This window comes from Epinephelus lanceolatus, chromosome 20 (genome assembly GCF_041903045.1).
Source record: "Epinephelus lanceolatus isolate andai-2023 chromosome 20, ASM4190304v1, whole genome shotgun sequence".
Lineage (NCBI taxonomy): Eukaryota > Metazoa > Chordata > Actinopteri > Perciformes > Serranidae > Epinephelus > Epinephelus lanceolatus.
Genome location: NC_135753.1, coordinates 14,136,299 through 14,161,775, shown reverse-complemented (window position 1 = coordinate 14,161,775; position 25,477 = coordinate 14,136,299). Strand labels below are relative to the sequence as shown.

Sequence of the window (25,477 nt, the reverse complement as noted above, 5' to 3'; positions counted from 1 at the left end):
TATGTGTGATCTGACCTTCGGAGGGACAGACTCTTGATTAAACAGCAAATTACACTGGGGGCACAGCAGCGGCCAAAAATCCCTGACTTCAACACTGAAGACTGAAGCAAAATATAGGCTACAGATTCACATGAGATAAGTCTGCAGGCGTGAGAGCGTGAGGAGAATATATGGGCAGTGCTCGACTGGACTGTGGTCTGAAGAGCAAACTTTAATCATAATTTGAATCTTGGCTGTCTCACATGTTGGCAAAATGCCTTCAAAGACATTAAGGGGAGATTCAAACGGCTGCTGGAGGAAAAGGGCTCCATTTTTGAAGGGGAGCTGGGTTTTTTTCAATGTCAATGACAAAATGTGTTTCAATAAGGGACTGCACATTATTTATAAGGGGGAAGTGGTGGTGCAAAATGTGGGAGGCATGTCAAATATTTTAATAAGCACCGGGGAGGGACAGACAACTTTAGATGGTCAAAATTTGTAGATATATTTACTTTAAAGCCCCCCTCTAGTGTATTTTGGCATTTTTATGATAGGCTGTTTCATATTTTTCTGAGTCATGTCCTGACAATGTTGATTAGCCACACTGTTCGCCAAATATTTTTTGGCAAATAACTTTGTGCTCAAAGATAATAACAAAAAGTCACAAGTCATCATCCAAACTGGTATGGTGCACTGGTATGAATATTAATTGTTGTCTCATTTGTCTTAAGTTAAATCTATATTGCTGTTTTCCAAACTACTGTAGCTGCAGTCTTGTTTTTATGGGAATGGATTAACGCAGTGGCTCCAACTGGTGCAGCCACAGGGTCAAGATATCTCCTTAGGGTGCTTTCACACCTGCCCTGCTTGGTTCGTTTCAATCGCACTCAAGTTCGTTTGCGCCCTAAGTGCGGTTCATTTGGGCAGGTGTGAACACAGCAATCACACTTGAGTGTGCACCAAAAACAACCGGAACGAGACCTTCTTGAAGAGGTGGTCCAGTTACAAACAAACTGGTGTGGTTCGTTTGTGGTGAGAACGTGTTCCGACTTAAATCCGAACCAAGTGCAGTGACATGACACATTGTTTGGGTTTAACATGATCATGTTACAGTCCTGGAGGATTATTAATGTGCACCTCCTCCTGCACTGCCTTAATATGCACATTCAGCACATCCAATGCATCACAACATTGTTTTCTAGTTGGAGCCGCGCCTCGTTTTCAAACTGTACGGTTTGACTAAAATGAACAATGACAGCAATATAGTCCACGATGACCAGCGCTGAAATCAACCTGCGTAGTTGTCCCTCCATTGTGACATTAGAAAGTGTCACATTTATCTTGCAAGTGTACAAGTTACAGGTGTCTTCGACATTTTTTTCACTTTTTCTGGCATGGAAATTCTGACCAATCAAGAGCAGCTTTCTCACGCAAGGCATTTGATCTGATCTGCTTGTAAATGCTGCCGTGAGAACACGAACCAACTCTAGGAAATTATGCAATTTTGTAACAAATTAGTCCGTGATTCAGACCAAAGCAAGACAACTCTAGGTCTGAAAGCACCCTTAGTCATTTGTTCAAGGTCCACACAGCTTAATATATTCAGTGTCATACTTGCGTTTGGCCATGTCTCGAGCTATTTTGTTGTCACTGTCATGTAGCTGTCCATTGACCCATTATCCACTTTTGGACCACAATCTACCAGCTGGGAACTGCTGGATAAACATTATGTCCAACTATTAAAAACACCTCCATTCTCTCATAGGAAAGAATGTTAATTGTTAAACAGGATGGAGGGGGGCTTTAAATGCTTTCTGAATCCCTCTAGGAGGCATGTTTTATTTAAGAAATACCAAAATTACACCATTTATATCTCAGTCAGAAACTGTAAAAACAGAAATTAACATCAAGTTCGATAAAGGCTTCCATTTTAAAAATTGCTTAATTCTACATCTCATTTCAAATATCCCCAAAAATTAAATCCTTTGCACTAACTAGATCCTGTAATAAACAATAAATTCTGCACTGCTGCGTGCATAAATGAAATAATTGTGAAATATCAAGGCTTGCTTTTTTAACTCTAGTATTTTGTTTTCAACTTTTAAACATCAAAGTGTACTTTTTCAAAATCTAATCTGACATGGTCACTGTTGTGTACAGTTTTCAATGGCTCCAATACATTTGGTTTGAATAATCAAAAAATAATATATGATTATTTTTTGGTGGAGGAAAGGTCATGCATTTTACCTCAGTCAATCAGGAAGGCTCGAGGAAAAATAGTCACACCCAAGCCACCCCCCTCCTCTGATAAATAAAGTACGTTCCCTAAGGATAATTTTATGAGTAACATGTATTGTTTTCAGCCAGATTTATCAGATATGCAGCAGAATGAGAAATTAGAATGACTTTTTGACCTTTAAAACATCATATTTGCACATTTTTTTCAAATTCAAGGTTGCTTTCCATTGAAAAGGGTCCACCATGTTCTCTCCTGACAAGCCTTCAGAAAAGCATTAATCATTTAAAAGCATAATTCATTAGGACATTAAAGCTGATAATGCATGTCCTTGCCAACTAACAGCATTCATGTTTATCCAAAAAAGATGAGCAGTGAGAAGTTCAGAGAGAAGAGTCTATCATCACCAAGGCTTTCGAAAACACTGATGTCTGGGTTGAGACAACTGCTGCGATCTGAAATGGCTGTAAAAAAAAAAAAAGAAAAAAAAAAAAGAAGCAAATCTGCATAGGCAAACACGAGCAGACACACACACACACACACACACACACACACTTTCCGTGTCTGTCTCTCCTGCACAGACAAACACAGTGATTCTTATTTCTGTCACAGGGAGGAGTGCAGGTGCTGTAACCTTTTGCTGCTAGTCCTGTCAGAGTGAAAAACCCAGCTGTGTGGTGGGAATGACATACTGCAAATAGGCCTTCAGCTTCTTATTGGCATTCAGTGAGCCTCACTCACTCACACACACTCACACACATACAGAGATCCACTTCCTCGCTTGTCACCATGCATATTGATAAGCCCGTCCAGAGCACCATCTTGTGGACATTTCCAACTCTGGTGGTTGTCTAAAATGACACTTTTGATTACATCTAATTAAACAACTGACTAATAAAGTTCAATCAAGAGTCTGGGTGTGTTTTTTCTCTCGAGACACAATTTTAGTTATGAATCTAATTTATGAAAATCAATTCCCTGTTCTAAAATATAGCATCATTAGCATTGTTTGTCTCCGTCTCTCACACGCTGAGCCAAGTTCTTGTATAATTGATGGTTCAAAAGTTTGAAGTTGGATCAAAGGAATACATTTTAAGTTTTCTTTGCATGACTTACAGCGACAGAAATGACTAACAACACTCAGTGGCTCACAAACACACAAACACACCCTCAGCCCCTACCACGGATACCCCCTACCAGCTCATGTAGATTACATTCAAAATTCAATGTCTGCGTGTGCTGGCATGATATCTGTCTCCCCAGGGTGTGTAGCGGTGCAACCCCACTGCCTGTGCTGTGGTGCAGCCATCTGGATCACAGTGGGGAGCACCTGACACCTTAACACTGCATCTGCTACACTCTCCTCGCCAATCGTTTCCAACTGAAAACCTTTTCCTCTCTATTAGAAATAAATGTTCCTGCCCTGAAGGCGCAGATCTGATGCATTTCAGACCAAATCTTTTCATGTTTATTGAGATTTCCTGTGATTCTGCTGTCATTTTTTGCAACTTTTGTTGATGCTAAAAGGGGTTTGCTGCTCTTTTTCAGCAGCATCCCTCTTCATACAGTTACACATTTATACTTAAAGCAGCTCAAATCACAATGAGAAAAGATCAAAAACGTTTAATGTGAAAGGGGTCAGTCACAAGTGACAAACCCTTTGCAGTTCCCCGTAGCTTTGCGTAGCATTTTTTTTTAAAGATATTTTTTTGGGCCATTTTGCCTTTAATTGATAGGACAGTTAAGTGTGAAGGGGGAGAGAGAGAGAGAGAGAGAGAGGGAGTGACATACAGCAAAGGGCCACAGGCTGGAGTCGAACCCGGGCCGCTGCGGCAACAGCCTTGTATATGGGGCGCCTGCTCTACCACTAAGCCACCAACACCCCCTTTGTGTAGCATTTTAGCATCTTTCAGCTCATTGTTTTGGTTTTATGGGTTGCAACTGTAAACGTTCTGTAAGCATCATTCAGAGCATTGATACAGCAGCAGACCACTATTTGCTATGTAAAGATATAGTGGAGTGATGGCATCCTGAGCAGATATTATTCTACCCAGTGGTTTAGGCCCAATCCCAATACCCCCCCCCCCCCCCCCCCCCCGCCCACTATCCCTTGGCCGTTGAAATGAAGCAACGAGGGGTAGGGGTTGAAATCTTTCCCTAGGAACTGGGACACCACTCACTATGTCACCTAGTTGGTTACGTTCACGCATACGTAACTATTTTAAACAGGAAGCTGCGAGCCATCTACATTTCCAACCGGCATCTACAATGGAGTCTCCAGTTGAGTTCATCCTACCTACCATGTTTGCTGTATTCATCATGCTTCGTGTGATTTACGACAGACGGCAGGGGACTTCTGCTAGCTAGATAGCTAGCTAACCAGCTAACATTACGAGGCAGCATAGTTATACTAGCTGGCGTGTTATCGTAATGTGGAAAATCTGACAATTTTGCAGAACAGGACAGATGACAGATGACAGATAGTGCGAGCTAGCTAGCTAGCTAACAAGCAACCTGACGACGCTAACGTTAGCTATGTATGGACTTTTTTCCCCGTCTCTTGCTCGGTGGTAGCCATGGCGACATCTACCCATCGCTGGCAAGTCAGTATCTGAAATCCCTCGTTCCGAAGGGCTATTTTCATACCCACTACCCCTTGTTATGCCCCCTACACGCAAAAAGGAGTTGGGACACACCTACCCCTTGCAGGAATGCGCAAATGTAGGGGTAGGGCCAAATGGTAGGGCTAAGGTGGGGTATTGGGACAGGCCCTTAGTGTTGTTGATGAGGTGGGTGTGCTAACCTACAAGGTAGATGGGTAGGTTACAGAGGAGGAAGTGGGTATATTCTCCTGTGTATTCCAACAGGTTTCTGGCTTATAGGTGGGTATAAACGGCCAGAAAAAGAGGTGGGTATACCCCGTTTACCTGCACATACTCTCCACTACATCACTGGTGCTACCTCCTGTGTGTACTGTAATCTGAGCTTCTCTGTGTTTTGCTGTGGTAGACTGTCCGAACACATTTGCATATTGGTGCATGTGTGTATCCCACTGGCTAGTTTGTGCTAATTTTAAGAAATTCCCTCAAGGTATTCTTGAGATATCACCTTCACAAGAATGAGACAGACAAGGTCACAGTGACCTTGACCTTAAATGTATTACCACCAAAAAATAATCAGGTCATTGTTGAGTCCATGTGGACATCTCTGCCAAATTTGAAGAAATTTGCTCTTCTCCCTGTTCTTGAGATATTGCATTCATAAGAATGAGATGAACACAAGGTCACAGCAACTTTGACCTTTGACCCTTGACCATCAAAACCTAATTGTTCATCCTCAAGTCCAAGTGAACAGTTGTGCCAAATTTGAAGAAATTCCCTGACTGTGCATTCACACCAAAAGCGTCATGAGCGCCAGCGGTCGCTCAGGTCGCTGGCATCGCGCTGCCTGGCAGCAGCTCCAGCAGGCGCTTTTAGCGGCCAAAGGGGGGGGGCTGCAGATGTGTCCATCAAGGCTGACACGGCTGTTCACTTTACAAGGATGAACAAATATATCATTTATGTCTTCACTTTGTATTGTCCATAACTTTCATTACACAAGTAAAATAACGCTAATGAACACAGTCAATATAGCCTTTATGAGTCCTTTATAATTATGATTTCACCCTCCCGTTGGCATGTAGGACCACTGAGAAATGTAATTGGTGATAAATAAGCGGGAGCTCATAAATTGCACTTTCGGAAGCCTCCTTTGTACTGCATCGGCGTATTTGCTGAGGAAACACAGGGCCCAGAGCCGTCGGGCTGTCTGGGTCCACAGAGTCCTGCAAACCCGGCAATTCCACGGTGAATTTCATCGGCTCGTACAGCTCCGGGAGAGCCCAGACCTCCGTACCCGAATCCAGGTCTGCAATTGGCTGCTGCTTCGGCAGCGGCGCTGCTCATTTGCATAAAGTTCAGCTTCTCTCAACTTCTACTTGATGCTCTGGTCGCTGGCATTGCGCCGCTCGCTGCAGCCGACGCCCCTGACGCCCTTCGTAGCAAGCGTACATTGAAAATGAATGGCTGCCAGCCGCTTATGACGCTCATGACGCTTTTAGTGTGAATGCACAGTGAGGCTGGTCTTGAGATATCACATTCAAGAGAATTAAATAGATGCAAGGTCACAGCAACCTTCACCATCCATATACAATCAGTTCATTAGTGAGACATTTGTGCCAATTTTTAAGAAACTCCCTCCAGGTATTTTTGAGATATCATACGCACAGGAATGAGACAGGCAAGGTCACAGTGACCTTTGACCTGTGACTACAAAAAAATAAACATTCATTATTGAGTCCATGTGAACATTTGTGCCAAATTTGAAGAAATTCCCTCATAGTGTTCTTGAGGTATCGCAGTCACGAGAATGAGAATGCATGGTCAGAGTGACCTTGACCTTTGTCCCTTGACCATCAAAAACACATTAGTTAAGCTTTGATTCAAAGTGAACATTTCTGCCAAATTTGAAGAAATTCCCTTAGGTGTTCTTCAGATATTGCATTCACAAGCATGGGACAGACAGACGCACATATAAATGGACAACCCAAAAACATAATACCTCTGTCCACGTCTGTCCCTGGCGTGGAGGGGGGAAAAAATCAGCTATTTTAATTTTGTTGCTTAACTGGACACCATCTTAACCGTAGTGTGGTCGGTTGTAACATAGCATTACAACTGAACCTGACCATACCACCCCTGACATAAGCTATCCTGCTGTCTAGAAACAACAAAACTAATACAGTGCCCTCCAAAAGTATTGGAACAGTGAGGCCAATTCCTTTATTTTTGTTGTAGACTGAAAATATTTGGGTTTGACATCAAAAGATGAATATGGGACAAGAGATCAACATTTCAGCTTTTATTTCCAGGTATTTACATCTGGATCTGATACACAACTTAGAAGATAGCACCTTTTGTTTGAACCCACCCATTTTTCATGAGAGCAAAAGTATTGGAACATGTGACTGACAGGTGTGTTTTGTTGCCCAGGTGTCTCCCAATTACATTGATTATTCAAACAATAAATAGCACTGAATGTCTGAGCTCAGTTTCAGATTGGGTACGATAGGTTTTGCCTGTGCAGACTGCATTTAGAGGTGGAACCAACATGAAAACCAGAGAGCTGTCTATGGGTGAAAAAGAAGCAATTGTGAATCTGAGAGAAGATGGACAATCAATCAGAGCCATTGCACAAACATTGGCCATAGCCAGTACAACCATTTGGAATGTCCTGAAGAAGAAAGAAACCACTGGTGTACTAAGCAACAGACGTCGAACAGGTAGACCAAGGAAAACATCAGCAGTCGATGACAGAAACATTGTGAGAGCTGTAAAGAAAGACCCTAAAACAACTGTTAGTGACATCAGCAACAACCTCCAGAGGGCAGGAGTGAAGGTATCACAATCTACTGTTCGCAGAAGACTTCATGAACAAAAGTACAGAGGCTACACCAGAAGATGCAAACCACTCATTAGCAAGAAGAATAGGAAGGCCAGGCTGGAATTTGCCAAAAGGTACAGAGATGAGCCTCAAAAATTCTGGGAAAAAGTTTTATGGACTGATGAGACAAAGGTTAACTTTTTCCAAAGTGATGGAAAGGCGAAAGTTTGGAGAAAGAAAGGCTCTGCTCATGATCCCAAACATACAAGCTCATCTGTGAAACACGGTGGAGGTAATGTCATGGCTTGGGCTTGCATGGCTTCTTCTGAGACGGGCTCTTTCATCTTCATTGATGATGTAACACATGATGGCAGCAGCAAAATGAACTCAGAAGTCTACAGAAACATTTTGTCTGCTAATTTAAAGAAAGATGCAGCCAAACTGATTGGGAGATCCTTCATCATGCAGCAAGATAACGACCCAAAACACACTGCCAAAACAACAAAGGAGTTCATCAGGGGCAAGAAGTGGAAGGTTTTAGACTGGCCAAGTCAGTCTCCAGACTTAAACCCAATAGAGCATGCATTTTACCTGCTGAAGAGGAGACCGAAGGGAGTAACCCCCCAAAACAAACAACAACTGAAAGAGGCTGCGGTGAAAGCCTGGAAAAGCATCACAAAAGAAGAATGCAAAAGTTTGGTGATGTCAATGGGTCACAGGCTTGATGCAGTTATTGAAAGCAAAGGATTTGCAACTAAATATTAAGTCTCATTCACTTTAATCTATTTTAAGTTTATATGTGCCAATACTTTTGCCACCTAAAAATTTTGTGTTCCATTACAAATAATACTATCTTCTAAGTTGTGTATCAGATCCAGATGTAAATACCTGGAAATAAAAGCTGAAATGTTGATCTCTTGTCTCATATTCATCTTTTGATGTCAAACCCAAATGTTTTCAGTCTACAACAAAAGTAAACGAATTGGACTCACTGTTCCAATACTTTTGGAGGGCACTGTATTTAATAAATATGTCAAATGTTGAAAAGAATTGTCATCAGATTGACTCCAAAAGTGATAGCAGTTTTGGTTACAGCTTGTCTCTGCCACCCACAAATAGGTCACAACAATTAGTCGCTGCATGTTTAAGCTATTCAGTACCTGAACATCCACTGGAGAATAAAATAAAGCTTCATTCAAGTCATCTCACCTTGAAAACCTTCTTCCTAACTTGTTTATCCCAACATACATTGGTCTGTTTACCAGCCTCACCCAAGCTTTCACCTTTCTCCAGATGTATTGACCAACTAACTCAGTCAGAGGTCGGCATGAAGACAAGCAATCAGCTGGGCACTGGTACACCCGTGACCTCTAATGTCAAGTTGCTACAACAGGATGCAGCAGCAGCATACAGATAACTACCCACTGCTCGCAGGTGGAGCCGAAAAATCTATACTTCATCTTCAGGTGCAGTCCTAATAGAAATGACAGTGTGGAGCCCTGAAATAGATAGCTTGTACATATGGGGGTGGACGGAATATCAGAAATGCCTGACAGAATGATTCAGTCCAGTGCAGAAAAACCACAGCCTCAAAATGAGTTCTAACAGCACCTCCATGACAAAAGCAGCTTTAAACATACTATTTAATGAAACTACATGTGTGAATTCCTCATTTAAATTCTGTTTTTGCAAACTTCTACTTGAAATCTTAATGATTTCCATGAGGACAAAATTCTTTGAAGCAAACACTTTCATCAGTACAACCAGCACAAGTCACAATGACCTCCTTTGTGACTTCATTTACACCAAATCCAAGGTATGAAAAGCATGAAAAAAGGGTGTGAAAACCTTGAACTGCTTTGCAAAACAAAACTCAAAGCATATCGTAAAGTGTACATGGTTATATATTTTTTTTTGTAAATGTTTTGTCTAGAAATGACAAGAAACTTTAATGTTCAGATTCAAGATGATGAGTAATGAGGAAACTGTATCAACACTTTAATAAAGACAGAGTTAAAATGACTACATCGATTGACTGCAAATCAATAGAGGATTTTTTCTTTCTAATGATTAATCATTTCAGTCATTTTTCAAAGCAAAAGTGTAAAAAATTCTGCCTCATTTTGCTCAAATGTGAAGATTTGCTAATGTTCTTCAATATACATGAAGTTAACGGAATACATTTTTGTTTCGGACTGTTTATTGTTTATTGTAAGGGCAGTTATTTATTTTTTTCTGATATCTTAAAAACAAGAAGTTATAAATGAATCAAGAAAATATTAAGCAGATTAATAATTAGTTGCAGCTCAAAGAAAAAGAATACATTTCTATACAAAAGACTCTTCATCAGTAAAGATAAAAAAACATCCTTTGCGTCTGAAACAATGACACAATTGACAGAGCACAAATCTGTCAACTGATTACATTTCTTTGCACTGAATATACAGAGGGCTTAAAGGAACATTGTGTAAGATTTTGGGGGATTTAGTGGTATCTAGCAGTGAAGATTGCAGATTGCACTCTGCTTAAACTTATTTTGGTCATTGTTCAGGAGGTTTTTACCAGGAAGTGAATTCTCTGCAGCAGTTTCTTCCTCTCTAAAACTAACCAGGTGATTTAAACCGGTAAAAATACTGAATAAAGCAGTTTCACTTAAAAAAAAAAAAATCTGTGTTTTTCCGATGCTCTCATCATGGAGGGGTTGCTTACTGTGGTGGTCGACAAGAAAACGGAAATGGCACTATCTAGAGCCAGTATTTGGTTTGTCCATTCTGGTCTACTGTAGAAACATGCCGATACAATATGGCAGACTCTGTAGACGAGGACCTGCTCCCTATGTAGACATAACACCTCATTCTAAGGTCACGAAAACACAACAGTTTTTTTTTTCAGGTGATTATACACTACAGAAAATGTACTTCTTATATAATATCACATTTTTTGCCAATATATTCCCCTAAATCCTACACACTGGACCTTTAAATTACACACAAGGTTTTACTTTCATGCATAAACCCCAATGTATCTACAATCTTCATTTTGGCACAGAGTGTCAAAATACATCGGAAGTAAACCAACTTTGTTATATCACATGTCCAACATGGAGAGACATACAACAGTCAGTCACTGCGTTTGTCCTCAGACTTTATGACAGTCCCACTTTCATGGTTTATTATAGCTGGGAGAAGAGCTGAGCAGCACTGTCAACATTTACAGATTCCTTTGGTGGCTCTCTGACAACCTAAAAAGACAAAAAAGGATTAGTTATATCAAGAGGATTAAAATGCTGGATGATGAATACAAGTTTTACATGTTCAAACATTACAACTTCCTACCTGTGTTTGTTTCTTTGGTGCAGGAGCAACAGACTTGGAAATGCTCTTAACGTCCCTCTGGACTTCTGTGAAGATTTGATTGAGGTTTTCCACCTTCTCATTTTTCACTGCATTGATCTGTGAAGCCACAAATTACCGTATGCTAGAGCAGCTGCATTTAACACAACATACAAGGGAGAATACAAAATATATGCAAGAAGGAAAGAAAGAAGAAAGAGATCTCACATGTTTGAGCGTCGTCGTGACAGGTTTTGCTTTGTTCTTGTGCTTCATGTGCTTGTTTGCCACTTGAAAGACGTTCTTCTGCTTCTTCCCCTTTTGTTTATTCTTCCCCATGTTACCTGAGGAGAGAACAGCAGTCAGCATGATAGGCTCACAGGAGAGATTTCCTTTCTATAACCTCTGTTTTATCATGTATTTTTTCTTTAACCAGTGCTCTAAAGTGATAGTTTCCACACTGATCACGCAGGCTCACTACTTGCTCTAAAAAGACTAATGCTGATCCAGCCTCTCCACATGCCTTCTACACTCAGCAGCCACCTGATTAGCAACACCTCTGTTTCTGCCAAAAGCTCACTCCTTGAGACAGTGAGTCATAAAACTTGAACAGGGTCAAGGGGTTCAGGTGGTGTATTAACAAGGCTCATTAAGTGACTCTGAATGCGGCATAAATAGACGTCAAACACACTAATTTGGGCATTTTTCCAATTTGCAGCTGATTTGCAGTTTCATGCACGACAGTGTCTAGACATTTACCAAGAGTTGCACTGTAAACAAAACAAACTCTCACCCCAACAGTCTGACTGACAGTCACTTGGGTTAGTGGAGGGGAAAAAAGAAAAATACAAGTTGCTTTTGAGAAATGCATCTTTCAAATTAATCTAATGCACTAGCAGCAACAGTAGTGGTAAAGATAATAAGCTTTACAGAACCTTTTAGACCAATACATGTACGATACAATGTAATGTGCTTTAAACCTTTAAATAAAGGAAATTGGTCTACTACATGAAAAAAGTAAACAAAATTTGGATACACTGTATTATTAACTTAACAAAATCCTACAGTGAAGTGCAGTGGTGGAATGTAACTAAGGACAATTTTGAGGTACTTGTACTTTGCTTGAATATTTCTATTTAATGCTACTTTGTATTTCCACTCCACTACACTTTGGAAGCAAATATTGTATTTTTTACTCCACTACATTTATTTGACAGCATTAGTTCTTCAAGGATTCTGATTTTCAATGCCAAAAAAAATAATCAACTTAAGATTTATTAATATGGATCAAGCTACCAAGTTTGATATCAAGCTATTAAAACTACCCAAACTCTACCAGCTGCAACTCTAAAGTGGTGTACACATTAATGCATCAATAGTTAAAATAATACAATACATACAATGCTGCAGTGAGAGTACAGTGTGGTATTTAATGTTAATTATGATGCTCATACTGTTTTATTTCTAACTAAGTAAGAGTTTGAATGCAGGATTTTTAGTTGTAACAGGGTAACTCCTGAGATCAGCACTGAACTTGGTAAAATAGCTTTTAGTTTTTGGGGGGGGTTTTCCCACCAAGTAAACGGAATAAGTTACAAGAGGTGTTGAAATCAGACAGATATGTGTCCTTTAGAATATTTGTGCATGTGTACGCTAGATGATATGTTGTTGTACAGTGTCCCTGCTTTGGGAAAATTACAGACATGATCATTATTAATTGTTTTTATTTTACTACATTTTGTTGTTGTTATATATCCTTAATTCATGGCAGGTTTGTTTATTTGTTTGTTTTAATTTTTTGTCATTTTACAGTTTTTATTGCTGTTAATTATTCTCGACAGATCACAGCCAGTTATTTCTTTTTACTGATTTTTTTCATCCTTTTTTGCAGTTGATGTCATATATTATGTGTCATTCAAGCCTGTATGAATGTGAATTTAGGGCATTGCTGTATAAGAGCTTAATACTCAGTTATTTTCCATAAATAAACGATAGTTGATACTGTTTTTTTACTACACTGTAGCATTAAGATTTTATTTAAGTACAAGACTAACTTCTTCAAACACGGGTCAATTGTGAAGTGAATTAGACAACCTGACAGTGATTTGACAGATATTATCATGTACTGTGTAACACTGCCTTTTATTTATCTTCACATTAAGTCTATCTGAAATGAGTAAATGAAATGTGCAATGTGCTTGGGGCAAATTATGAGTTTTACTTGTAGGTGAATGTAAATAAATACCAAGCACGTAGCCTGCCTCTTGAAGAACATTTAATGACTCTTAAACTGTATTCATATCCGCCTGGTTAAACATCAAGTCAACTCAAATAACTCACAAGTGTCCAGATGTTGTCGCCAGCTTGCTGCCTTCCTACACGCTACATGACGCTGTGCGCGAGCTATTTTCGTCATTTTCTGATAAAGTTGATTAATTTTACTAAATGGCATTATATCTGACAAAAGGGCTCGAAAACAGTGCGTACGGAGCTCAAACTTAACGATAAAATACTTAAAAACATACCTTATTTAAGAAGCTGCTGGCTGGTGTTGATATCCTCATGTGCTAGCGACTATCAAACGTGCCTTTTCTGCTGCGTCATCACGTCAACGTAACAAGTACTAGCCAATTACAACACGGTAGGAGTAGCCAATCACAGCATAGTGGGGCGGGTCTACGCAATGTAGCAGTAGTAGTAGTAGAAGAAGAAGAAGAAGAAGAAGAAGAAGAAGAAGAAGAAGAAGAAGAAGAAGAAGAAGAAGAAGAAGAAGAAGAAGAAGAAGAAGAAGAAGAAGAAGAAGAAGAAGAAGAAGAAAGTTGAATTGTTTTAACGTTTTGCCGTCTTACCAGTTGAAGCGAAAGCTGTGAAAAGGAGCCAACATGGCGACTAGAATTCTGAAGCGAGCCGGCGTTTCAGACGAAATATGTGAGCAACTCAAACGACATCACATAGAGAGTTGTAAAGACCTGTTATCTCTGTCTCCTGTTGAGGTGATGCATGCCGCAGGGATGAGCTATCAGAAAGCTGTGATGCTGATGCAGTCCGTCAGCAAAGCCGTCGCACCGCCTGTCATCACGGCTCTGGAGCTGTGGAAGCAACACTCGTGTTTCTCCACATCATTACCTGCTCTGGATAAACTCCTGAGAGGAGGCCTGCCCTATGGGACCATCACAGAGGTGACAGGGCCCTCTGGCTGTGGGAAGACTCAGATGTGTCTGATGCTGAGCGTTTTGGCCACTCTGCCAAAGAGTGAGGGAGGCATGGACAGTGATGTGATCTACATAGACACAGAGTCTGCTTTCTCTGCCGAGAGGCTGGTGGAGATTGCGCAGAGCCGGTTCCCAAACTTCTTCAGCAGTAAGGAGAAAGTCCTGCAGATGGCTGGGCGGGTGCATCTATTCAGGGAGCTCACCTGTCAAGATGTCCTCAACAGACTGGAGAGACTAGAAGAGGACATCATCTCAACTGCAGCAGGTCTCATTATCCTGGACTCTGTGGCCTCTGTGGTGAGAAAGGAGTTTGACACAACGTTGCCCGGCAACCTGATTCACCGCAGCAACCTGCTGGGCCACGAGGCCTCCACCCTCAAATACCTGGCCCACCAGTTTAACATCCCTGTGGTGCTCACCAACCAGATCACAACTCACGTGGGGGGATCTGAGGGGGATTCTGGGTTTGTAACAGCAGCTCTGGGGAACACGTGGAGTCACAGTGTCAACACACGTCTGATTGTCCAGTATGTGGATGCACACCAGAGACAGATACTGATAGCCAAGTCACCCGTGGCTCCATTTGCTGTGCTGAACTACACCATTGAGAAGCAGGGGATCTGTGTGGATGGAGAAGGCAGTCAGGAGACCTTGTATGAGGGCACGGATCCAGGGCTGCAGCCAATCAGGGTTCAGACTGGATTCAATTACATAACCAGACCTATGGACTAGACTGGTCAAACACTGTGACTCACCTGTGTGTATGTGTGCGTGTGTGGAGATGCCAGGAAATGACACAGCTACTTGCCTGCTTAAAGTCCACACCATTATTTTAAGGACACTGTCACTGAGAAAAATACTTCCTGTTTTAATGTTCAGGGATGCTGTGTTTACTTTGATGTCTGAACGTTTTTCTCTTCTGTTTTAATAAAAAATATGACTGATATTTTTCATGTCCAGTTCATTGTCGTAACACCCTGATTTATTTATTATCAGTGAATAAAAGTGGATAAAATGAAAACACTTCCGTTTCGGACATGAGTCCTTCAAAATAAAAGCACAGCAAATCTGCAAATAATTATTTTATCTAATAATACCACCCACTTGTTGCACTACATTTTGCACCAAGCTACCCTGTCACCCTACCACTGAAATTGATGGTATGCCTATGATTTAACATTTCATAAGTTATCTGTTGAGAAATCACAAAAAATATGACATTTTAAGCACTATGTTCTACAATACCCTTTATGCAATATCTACTCGAATTAATATTTTTTCTTTCAGTTGTATTTGTTTGCCTATCAAAGCTGCATGGGGGAAAAGACTCACCTTGTAGTCTCATTGACCAACAGCAGGTGGCACCATAATACCACCACAACCGTGTTCATCACAGCCTGAATAACTGTGAAAAACTTGAGCTGTCATTGATTCACTGCACTGGCCACTAGGATGCAGTCAAACTATAATGGAGATTTTGGAGAGAGGCACTGGAAGGATGAAATGACCCTTCACCAAGACAATTAATTATTTCTCTATTATTATTAGTAGTAGTTCTAGTAGTAGTACTTTTGCAAATACTTTTCTTGCAAATAATGGCATGTTATATAGGTTACTAGTATGTGATTGTGCTGTGTCAGTCATTTGGGTCAATTCTTTTATCAGTAAACACAGAGTTGTCCTACTTGTGTATACCTGCAGCAGCAGCACCGCCACTGATAGACAAATACAGTACAGTGCGCCTTCTGTTTTTATCTGCCTTAGTGTGCAAGAGCCGGCCAGATAACTCTTAGGACTGCTGACCCGACCGAAAGTCCTTAAGACGCTAATTATGTTTTTTTAATGTATATGATTTGCTTACAGGAAATAGGCTAATAATTTAATTGTTGTCGTTATTTCGGAGTTCAAAGTGAAGTGGAAAAAAACCACAAGACACAGAGTCTGTGCAGTTGCAAGCTCTAGTTCCTTTTTTGGATCACATACACCACAGGCTGCAGTGTTGAAGCCAAACAACCTTTGTTGCAATTAATGTTTGATTGCTTTATTGTCACATCCATTGACATTAAAGTCCATTTTTGTTAACTGTTTTACACTTATCTCTCATTCATCCCCTCGGTGATCCAACAGGGAATAAATATGCTTATCTTTAATAATAACTTATTATAGGACAAACCATTTTCCTTTAACTTCTCAGTCCGTGGTGTTATTATATCTTACAGCGATTGTTTCTTTAAAGTCACAGCTGTAGCCCACTTGCAGTTTGAAGGTGACACAGGCTGCACGCTGCCGCGTAATTCCGTTACTTCCTCACATGGCATGTAAATTAAACCCGCTGTGAGAGGTGAAAATGCGCCCAGCACGTTCTTAGAAGAGTGTGATTCAGCTCATCACACTGGCGCTTGTCAACGAAGACTTTATCACTGCAGCAGAGGGGAGGGGGGGGGGCGCAGAGACAGATCCTCATTGATCCACAGTGTTGCAACGTTGCGGCGCATCGAAACTCCTCCCGGTCATTGCGCGGACGTCATGTGGCCAACACCAGCCCGACACACACACCGCTCACAGGGGACCCTATATAAGCGGTGCAGCTGTCAGGTGGAGGACACTGGCTGCGTGTGCGCTGGGGGACGACTCGCTTTAGGGAATTTACAGCTCTAGATACTCATAGATCCAAATTGTAACAATGTCTCACGCTTGGGGATACGCAGCAAACAACGGTGAGGCGCTCACTGCACGTACACGCTATAATAATGTAGGATTGACATTACTGTGGGGGATGTTTAAACCAGTCATACCTGTATGCAGTAAATGAATGGGAGGACAGAGAATGCACGGGTCACTGCAGAGATTTTTTTTTCTTTTAATTCTGCGCATTTTGGGGCTTTTTACGCGCGTTTAAGCACATCACCATCCCCAAACGCGCAGTTTGTCTCATTAAAAACGCATATTTCAAGACTAATATTCTAATCACAGTTGTATCAATATGTCATTTTAGGACCCGACAAATGGTGTGATAACTTCCCTATTGCCAATGGACCCCGCCAGTCTCCCATTGACATCGTACCTGGTGCAGCATCTTACGACGCGGGGCTGAAGCCGCTCAAGCTGAAGTACGACCCCTCCACCTGCCTTGATATCCTCAACAACGGACATTCCTTCCAAGTGTCCTTCGCAGACGACACTGACAGCTCAAGTTAGTGTGACATCCGCTCATTAGAGCCTTCAGCTTGATATCAGAATCTGATTAAGAAATGTGCGGTGTTATATTGCGTTTTAACATGGAGAAACAACATTCTCCTATGTTTCCAATTATTACTGCAATGTTTGTAGCTATAAAAGAGGTGCGGCATTCAGGTTCAGTGCTCGGCTGCTGTGTGTGCAGCTCTCACAGTCAGACTGTCCAGCATATTAATAATATGTTAATATTTGTATGGATGAATAATGCGCCCCAGTTTCCAACTGCGCCTTCAGTGAACACAGATTTTTATCATTTTGGTGTTTTTACATGCATTTATTAATGAATGAATTTCGGCTGTGGGGGCTCCATTCAAAAGCCGAGCACAAAGCATGCAGATACTAATTGAATTGGTAATGCAACGCCCGGGTAAACCTTTCCCACGCCAAGTCCTTTCTGCAGGCTGTGGGGTCAAAGCGCAGAAAACAAGGGTTACTCTGCAAACAAACCCTGGCTTGGTTCACTGTTAATGCGCCAAATATGCGTGGGAGTGAGTTACCATATAACAGAGGCTGGATTTTATTCCATTTAGATTATAAAAATGGAGATGGCATTATTTTTTTCCTCTTTATTTTAATTGCATTTCCGTTCGTGTAAGATTTTATTCCAAAAAGAAATGAGAAAAATGTAGGGTTTTTATGGATTAAGGATTTGGAGGACTTTGGATTGGTTGTCCTTTAGCTGATGTGATAGAGGATAAAGAAGAATATGGTTACGTAGCCAACACAATCTACTGGACACGCATCAAGATGGAAAACAAAAGCACTTTTGCTGAGAATATGAGCTAGATGAGTTTGAGTCTCTTCATTCCTCCTTGGTATTTTACTTATTTTCCACCCTGCCCTTCTACATAAAGGACAAGCTAAGTCTGTATGTCAATGTCATACACCATGTCATACATCATGTGTGTGTGTGTGTGTGTGTGTGTGTGTGTGTGCACAGTGGAAAAGATGGATGGCCTCTTTATTTTTATTTTTCAGTCATCCTCCTTTGTTCCACACACCCTTAAATTGCGTCTGCACCTTTTTATCTATTGAGGCCGACTACTGAGAAACAAATATCCTGTTTGGTCCTGTTTGGAGAGGGCTGTGTGTGTGTTTGTGTGTCACAGCATTTCCTAATGCAGCACCAGAAATAGAACAATGTACAGGATTATCTGCGACAGTTTCACCCACTCTGTAGGCTGCGAATAGATTCATTATGTAACATTGGAAGGAGGCTTGATGTTAACAATACCTGGACATGATTTGCGACTGAATCCTCAATTTGACGACACAACAGGAACTGAGTCTGCCTCCATGTCTGCCACAGTGTCACAAGTGTGTACGTGGTGTGTGTGTGTGGGTGTGTATACTTACATCTTGTTAATGTGTACCTTGGCTTTTCATATTGTCTGCCCCTCGGAAAAAAAATTTCCTTCTATGTGGATGTTTAAAACTTGCCTATGAATCACCACATCATTTTATAACAAGGTCTCATCATGGCTGACCACAGCGCTACCCACGGTCAGTGTGGGAAACTGATGGGAAAATGTGTGTTTGTTCTGCAGCTCTGACAGACGGACCGATCTCTGGAGTCTACAGGCTCAAGCAGTTTCATTTCCACTGGGGAGCTTCTGATGACAAGGGCTCTGAACATACTGTGGGGGGGACCAAGTATCCTGCTGAGGTATGGATGCTCTGAGCCATTATTATGAAAGTAACACTCATACAGCTATTGTTTCTGACAGATTGAGGTTGACACGCAGTAACGAGGAGGATAAAGCAGATTTGAGTTTTTAATTTTATTTGTATTGTAGGTAGTGAACTTAAGTATCATTCTCTGGCTCAGATAAAAGTTAGGCCCAAGTAGAGAACTAATTTTCTTTGCCTTTTAGCTATGCCAGTTCACCAACTTTTTTGTGCTTGTCATCTGTTGTTTTTTGCTTGAACTCAACCAATTAAGGTATTTAACCCCAGAGGATGTTTGTATAGGTGAAACTTCAATCTGTGAGCAAATTAATATAGTTGCAGGCTATTCTGATGCACTGTTTGTATGTTTATCCAAGAAAGGTAATGCACCAGAATTCATATATAACCCACGTAATGATCAGCAAATAATTGGTATGTAACCCACGTAGTCGTGGAGGCTGCAATCACATGACCAATGCACTGACGAGAGTAAAGGAGGAAGTAGTATAAAGAGGGAAACTCTGCTTGAGGAGCCAAGTTGAGGTTGTGGGTGGCTCAAACAAACACAAGACTTTCCCCAAGGAGACAGTTGTTCGGTTCCAGTGTGAAACCCAAGTGAACCCTGAGTTATTTGCAATTCAATTCAATTCAATAGAATTTTATTTATCCCGAAGGAAATCCTTGTGCCAGAGAATGCTTCAAATTACAGTAACACTAAGTACAGTAACCACAGTTTAACGTTCAACAACCAGTAACAACCAGGTCAGAGTCACTCACTGGGCCCAGTTTTAGAAACAACTGTCTATCAAATATCTGTCAAAATATACAAATATACAAGATAAGAAGTGTTTTCAAGGGGCAAAAGCAAAAAACAATGCCTAATAGAGTAACAATTAGAGTTACAGAACATCATTACGTCGTCACGTTATGTTAAGCACGTAACGTTACGTTAGGTATGTAACCTGAAGACGCCCAACCGTGTTTCTTTTTCTTAAACCTAACCTGCTTGACTGTACTTTCCTAAACAAAACCTATGTAGCTTTACGTTAAGTTTGCAATGTGACGATATGATTGTTTTTACTAAACTTAACCTAACTGGTAGGGGTGCTAATTTGTGACATATAATATGAACCGCTGTATGAGAATATGTTTTTGGTTGTTCTTCTTTAATAACTACATTTTTTGACATTTTTTTTTTAACAAAAAATAAATCCAAAATGTTGAGTCAAGTTATTATCTTACAGCATAATGTTTTATCCCCACCCCTACCTTGATCAAAAAGCTTGTTGAAGTCGAAAGAAACTTAAAAAATTCATCCATCCCGTCTGCTTTTCAGTTCAGTATCTACTGATACAGATAAGAAATGGCAGAATTTCCATGGTTCTGAAAATGGATCACAAGACTACTTTCGAGGGGCTTTATTTCTTATTTATCTGTTTCATTTATTCCCAGCTCCATCTGGTGCACTGGAACACCAAATACCCAAGTTTTGGTGACGCTGCTAGCAAGCCTGATGGGCTCGCTGTTGTTGGAGTATTCCTGAAGGTCAGTAGTTAAAGCATGTTGTTTAGTATTACAGTAACCAGCACAACACACTGCACACCTTTAAAGCAATGGGTACTGCTGTTTGCTGATGATCATATAATTAATCCCTTTAACATTGTATTATTGTTTTTCAGATTGGTGCTGCAAATCCAAGTCTGCAGAAGATTCTTGATGCCTTTGATTCCATCAAGACCAAGGTATGTTTCCATAAAAACTGTATTCTCATTCATTTGATGATTTTTGATGAGGTGTTTCACCAACCTGTTCTTCATTTTCTTTACTGTGTTCAGGGCAAGCAGACTTCTTTCTGTGGCTTTGACCCCTCTACCTTGCTCCCTGGTAGCCTAGACTACTGGACATATGATGGCTCCCTGACCACACCTCCTCTGCTGGAGAGCGTCACCTGGATTGTCTGCAAAGAGCCAATCACCGTCAGTTGTGAGCAGGTATGGCATGCTCACAGAGCCCATTCAGTGGGTAGTAGAAGCATTGGCTGTGTGCCCGTGGTCTAGAATAGCCCTGTCTGCAAATCCTCTCTTACTCTACGATCTAAATCAAGGGCTTAATTGTTCAGATAAGCTGAGAGGAGAAGAAGAAACCTCTGTAATGGGAGGAGAGGCAATACAGCAGCCTGTTTCACTTTCACAAGAAAAAAGAAAATACCAAGAGAACGGGAACAAATGAGAGTTCACACATGCTATTGCATTACCACAGAATTTCTGTTTCAGCGTGTGGGGAGTCAACAGGAACTGTCCACCCCACACATGCATCACATACTGTTGATGAAGAAACTTAGCTTGAGTCAGTGGGTGGTTTCAACCATAACTGAATAAACACTGTCGACATCATACCTGCATTTGCTAAGTATTTAGCCTACTCCTAAAATTACCCCTAACCCTAAACTGCTGAAGTGGATATTTGACTTCTAACCACCCAGTAATCTAAACTAACAGCCTCCTGAGGCAGGTTTGGCCTTGTGGCTGGAGTCTTTATAGGCCATTTGAAATGAACACTGCCAGCTCAAATGTTTATTTCATGGCGGCAAGTAGGTGTCTCAAGGGTAAACATGTGAGACGTGTTGACACAACCTTTAGACTTGGTGCCATATGAGGCCGGTCAAGCAGATAAATGACGAGGAAGTCATTCATATGAAGTAATACATGTCTTAAGTTAATGGTTTCTAATCAGGTAATACACAATTAACTGAATCATTTTGTCCCAGTAGTGCATTCTTACCCAATGTGAACATGATACTCAAGTGGCTGCAGCAGTGACATTACCATGGACTAATTCATTAGCCTGAGTTAATGATAAATCCTTTAAATAGGCCACCTGACACCAAGCTGTAGCAGCTGACTTGCTATTCTTGCCCTGCCAGATTTTGGGAAACTTTTTTGACAAGTGTTAGTCAAGAAGATTGATACCACTCTTGTGTTTGTGTCTATTTGGAAGCTAACACCAGCAGCAGTTAGCTTAAAATAAAGATTAGGCAATGCATTTCTTTTGCTAAAAATACAATTTTTGTACAAAACATGTTCAGCTTATAAAATGTGATGCATCATAGATTCAATAACATTTTGAATGCACAACTTTTACATGTTGGTAACATTAGTGAAATCAAGAGACTTAGCTGGCTAAGCTGCGTGTGCTAATGCTAAATGTGATTAAAGTGAGCCATTACATAAATTTACACTGGACAGTCATCTGGCAACGTTAGCCAGCTAAACATGTCTGCAACCAGTTTTACTCAGTTATACTGACTACCAGTATAAATAAAGACATCTAAAAATTTTCACTTAAAAAAAAAAACGATAACTTTATGTCAGTTAATTATGGTTCATATGTTAGCTGACAATTTACCGTGTACCGCAAAAGCCTTCGTCTGATCCCAGTTTCCAGTTCTTCCTTTTCACAGCCATTAGCCACCTGTATTTTCTTTCATGGTGATGTTGAGAAGGAAACAAGAGGCCCCTATACTTAACTACCCATCTCCCAGATCTATTTGTGCACCGTAACATTAGCTCGGTATCTCCTTCATGACGCTACAGCAACGAGGCGGCAAGCTTAAGACTATAAGTTGTAAATAACCTCAATTTGTAGTTTTTACACTTAAGTTTTTGTACACATCAAAGTAATGAGATACAGCATTTTAATTGGTGATCTTTACATGTGCTGGTAGGAGGATTTTGCTACCTGTGGACAGAGTTACGCTAGCTGTTTCTTCCACTAGCTAACCAGCTACTAACTGTAGCTTTATCGTTAGCATACAGACAATGCAGTCTTTACGCTAAGCAAACCGGGCTGCTAGCTTTAGCTTTGCATTTGGCATACATACATGAGTGGATGCGTAGCCCCATTCATTCTTATTAAAGTTGCTCAGTGAAGAAAAAATGCTCAGTTTCCGCAGTGTGGAAATTGCCATATCTTCGCATCATGGGGCCCTTGGAGCAAGTGCACGACTTACTGCTGAGCGGCTAACTTCCGGTTTAGTGCTCTGCTAACTTGAATGGAGATAAAATAATTTAATCATGTGACTATTCTAGATTTAGAAGTTATCAGACAGAATGAATCTAGTTCTGATGGTGAAACAATTCATTTCATCTGGGTTGTGATGCTCAAAAAAATTTCTCCACCTATTTACAGATATTTCTTTCACAATGTAAGTCTATGTGAAAAAGTCTTTGGACGGAAGCTGCAATTCCATGTTTGATCATTATGTAAAATTGGCTTCAAAGCCTGGCACTGTTTTCAGGGGCTTGCTTGAAAGTGGTATCAAACTTGTCATCATGGCGACTGAATAAATCTATTTCCCAAAATGTCAAACTATTCCTTTAAGTATCAACGATACAATTGTTAAGATGAAATCCACAGCACAAGGCTCTGAAGTCAGTGACTCAGCTGTGACACAAGTCATGTGTTTGCTGAGTGACAGTCACAGAAGGTCAGCAGGAATGGCTAACATGACCGTCTTTTCCCTTTTCACAGATGGCCAAATTCCGCAGCCTGCTCTTCTCCGCTGAGGGTGAGGCCGAGTGCTGCATGGTGGACAACTACCGCCCTCCCCAGCCTCTCAAGGGTCGCTCTGTCCGTGCTTCCTTCCAGTAATGCCCCCTCCCCCTCTTTTATGCCCTTTCTGCCCTGTTGCCCTCTCCCTTCCCCCTCCCTTTAGTCAGTTACCTCTCTTGCAGTGAGCCACAATGCAAACATATCGCTCTCCGTCCAGTTTTTAAAAGAAATGAAATTCCTGTGGCTCATTGTTTTTTAATGCTGGGCAGTCTGTCATAATTTATTCTTTAAGACACCTCACAATGGCTGCGACACGTTTACTGGGACTTAGCATTCAGTGCCAATGTTTTAGAGACATTACACCGGTGTGCGCAGGTCTTCGTGGTGTCAACAAACACAACAAGAATGAAAATTGAAGATGAGTTATGGAGCTCTCGAGTCAGCAGAAAGCACAAGCTAGTCGCAGTAGGCGGGGGGGAGGATGAAACTACATCACCATCTGTGAGGAGGGTAAGGTGCAGATAAAAAGAGGCGCACACAAACACACAGGGCTCACACACTCCCGCTGCCAGTCTGCCTGTAATCTCTGACTGACTGCCAGCCTCTGCATCACAGCAGCTTAATGAAACGCTGCAGCCGCCTCCATCACAACCGATTGACTCAGAAAATCCCCCTCTGGCGCGCACACACACACAACATGGCACGCACAGTCTCATGCAGACGTGATGCCTATAGGCGCTGACCTGCTTATTGATTTGAATTACAGCAACAGAGGACATGAGGACAGGCTGCTGCTAATGCTGGATTCTCAACACCACGCCAATGGCTTGTTTCTCTTATTTTACAACCTAATCTTCCAATCTTTCATGTGTTTGTCATCCTGTGTTGTGTTTTTATTAGTATTTTGGATTATGTCTGTTTTTAGCCTGATAGATTATGCAAAATAAGTCTTAAGTGATTCCTAAATTATGTTTTGTAACCAAAAGCTCATCTGCATTTTTGATGCCCTGATGATAATATAGCAATGGAGAGGACTGATCCTCCTTCTCAGAACACCTTCATGTGTTGTTTTGAACTCCAGTGTATCGAGTGCTAAAGCTTGAAACGCACAGTCGCCGTTTTGGCGAAGCCATAGCGGCTAATGCACAAAGCCAAGGAATAAATTACCCTGCCAAGGAAGCCAAGGAAGAATCGAACCTGCCAACAGATCAGATTATAGTGTCAGCCTGGTGTCAGGCCCTGAATAGGGGCAGCATTAACAAAAGGCCATGAGAGGTCCTGAGCACCTCCACAGTTAACCCTGTATGCAGTAGTGAAACATTACCAGAGAGATTGTAATTACCATGAAAAAAAAGCCTTATGCCAATCATTGTTAGGGCCGTCCTATACATATGTGCTGTTGTCATTCTATTTTGGAAGTGGACGTTTTACTAGTTAAATAAATATATTTTATGACTATCAAGTGTCAAGTGTTTTGCTTCTTTCTATGCAATTCAGCAAATCCTCCATATCAGCTACTGTTTAATGTTTTATTGTCTATTGTTAATCACCTCTGTGAGTTCTATATGTTATGTAAGTCCATCAGACTTTAAGTCTTCTTTGGCATGCAAGCCCTAGCGACTCTATTTTCAGCAGTCAACACACGACACCCAACAGAATGACACAATCTCAGATGACAGGCTGGTCAAAAACTAATGTTCAGAGATCAAAGTAGTTTATTGTCATATGTGCAACAATGATAAGAGCAGTTGTTGCTACAGACTTCCTCCTACAATGGAATTTAAATACTGTATGTATGTAAAATAATAAAATAATAATAAAATCACACAAGTAGAAACAAA

General features: G+C 41.0%; 3 protein-coding genes across 5 annotated transcripts; 2 read left to right on the top strand and 1 right to left on the bottom strand.

Annotated features, from left to right (window-relative positions):
- Positions 1-9,617: 9,617 nt before the first annotated feature.
- On the bottom strand, positions 9,618-14,077 carry rbis (ribosomal biogenesis factor). 3 transcript variants are annotated; one of them, XM_033639537.2, is made up of 5 exons: positions 13,938-14,077; positions 13,494-13,644; positions 11,197-11,312; positions 10,972-11,088; positions 9,618-10,877 (listed from the first exon to the last, which is right to left on the bottom strand). In XM_033639537.2, the coding sequence occupies exons 3-5, from the start codon at positions 11,305-11,307 to the stop codon at positions 10,809-10,811; spliced, it is 297 nt and encodes a 98-aa protein (XP_033495428.1). In that variant the 5' UTR covers positions 11,308-11,312; positions 13,494-13,644; positions 13,938-14,077; the 3' UTR covers positions 9,618-10,808. The 3 variants fall into 3 exon arrangements, with proteins under 3 accessions (XP_033495428.1, XP_033495429.1, XP_078018749.1); XM_033639538.2 differs by lacking the exon at positions 13,494-13,644 and having other exon boundaries at positions 13,938-14,075; XM_078162623.1 differs by lacking the exon at positions 13,494-13,644 and having other exon boundaries at positions 13,818-13,949.
- On the top strand, positions 13,851-15,126 carry rad51b (RAD51 paralog B). Its single transcript, XM_033639536.2, has one exon. The coding sequence runs from the start codon at positions 13,851-13,853 to the stop codon at positions 14,910-14,912; it is 1,062 nt and encodes a 353-aa protein (XP_033495427.1). The 3' UTR covers positions 14,913-15,126.
- A 1,612-nt stretch (positions 15,127-16,738) lies between these two features.
- On the top strand, positions 16,739-25,094 carry LOC117264780 (carbonic anhydrase 1). Its single transcript, XM_033639029.2, has 7 exons — positions 16,739-16,897; positions 17,176-17,373; positions 18,965-19,083; positions 20,538-20,630; positions 20,765-20,827; positions 20,921-21,076; positions 23,616-25,094. Exons 1-7 carry the CDS (start codon positions 16,864-16,866, stop codon positions 23,733-23,735), a joined length of 783 nt encoding a protein of 260 aa, XP_033494920.1. The 5' UTR covers positions 16,739-16,863; the 3' UTR covers positions 23,736-25,094.
- The last annotated feature ends 383 nt before the right edge of the window (positions 25,095-25,477 follow it).

Bases quoted from the DNA above. Each gene is read 5' to 3' on its own strand.
- rbis (XM_033639537.2), bottom strand. From the start codon at position 11,307: ATGGGGAAGAATAAACAAAAGGGGAAGAAGCAGAAGAACGTCTTTCAA. The intron at 11,089-11,196 runs GTGAGATCTCTT...GTGGCTTCACAG, and splicing joins TCACGACGACGCTCAAACAT to ATCAATGCAGTGAAAAATGA. The intron at 10,878-10,971 runs GTAGGAAGTTGT...TTGTCTTTTTAG, and splicing joins CACCAAAGAAACAAACACAG to GTTGTCAGAGAGCCACCAAA.
- rad51b (XM_033639536.2), top strand. From the start codon at position 13,851: ATGGCGACTAGAATTCTGAAGCGAGCCGGCGTTTCAGACGAAATATGT.
- LOC117264780 (XM_033639029.2), top strand. From the start codon at position 16,864: ATGTCTCACGCTTGGGGATACGCAGCAAACAACG. The intron at 17,374-18,964 runs GTTAGTGTGACA...TTTGTTCTGCAG, and splicing joins AGACGACACTGACAGCTCAA to CTCTGACAGACGGACCGATC. The intron at 20,828-20,920 runs GTATGTTTCCAT...TACTGTGTTCAG, and splicing joins TTGATTCCATCAAGACCAAG to GGCAAGCAGACTTCTTTCTG.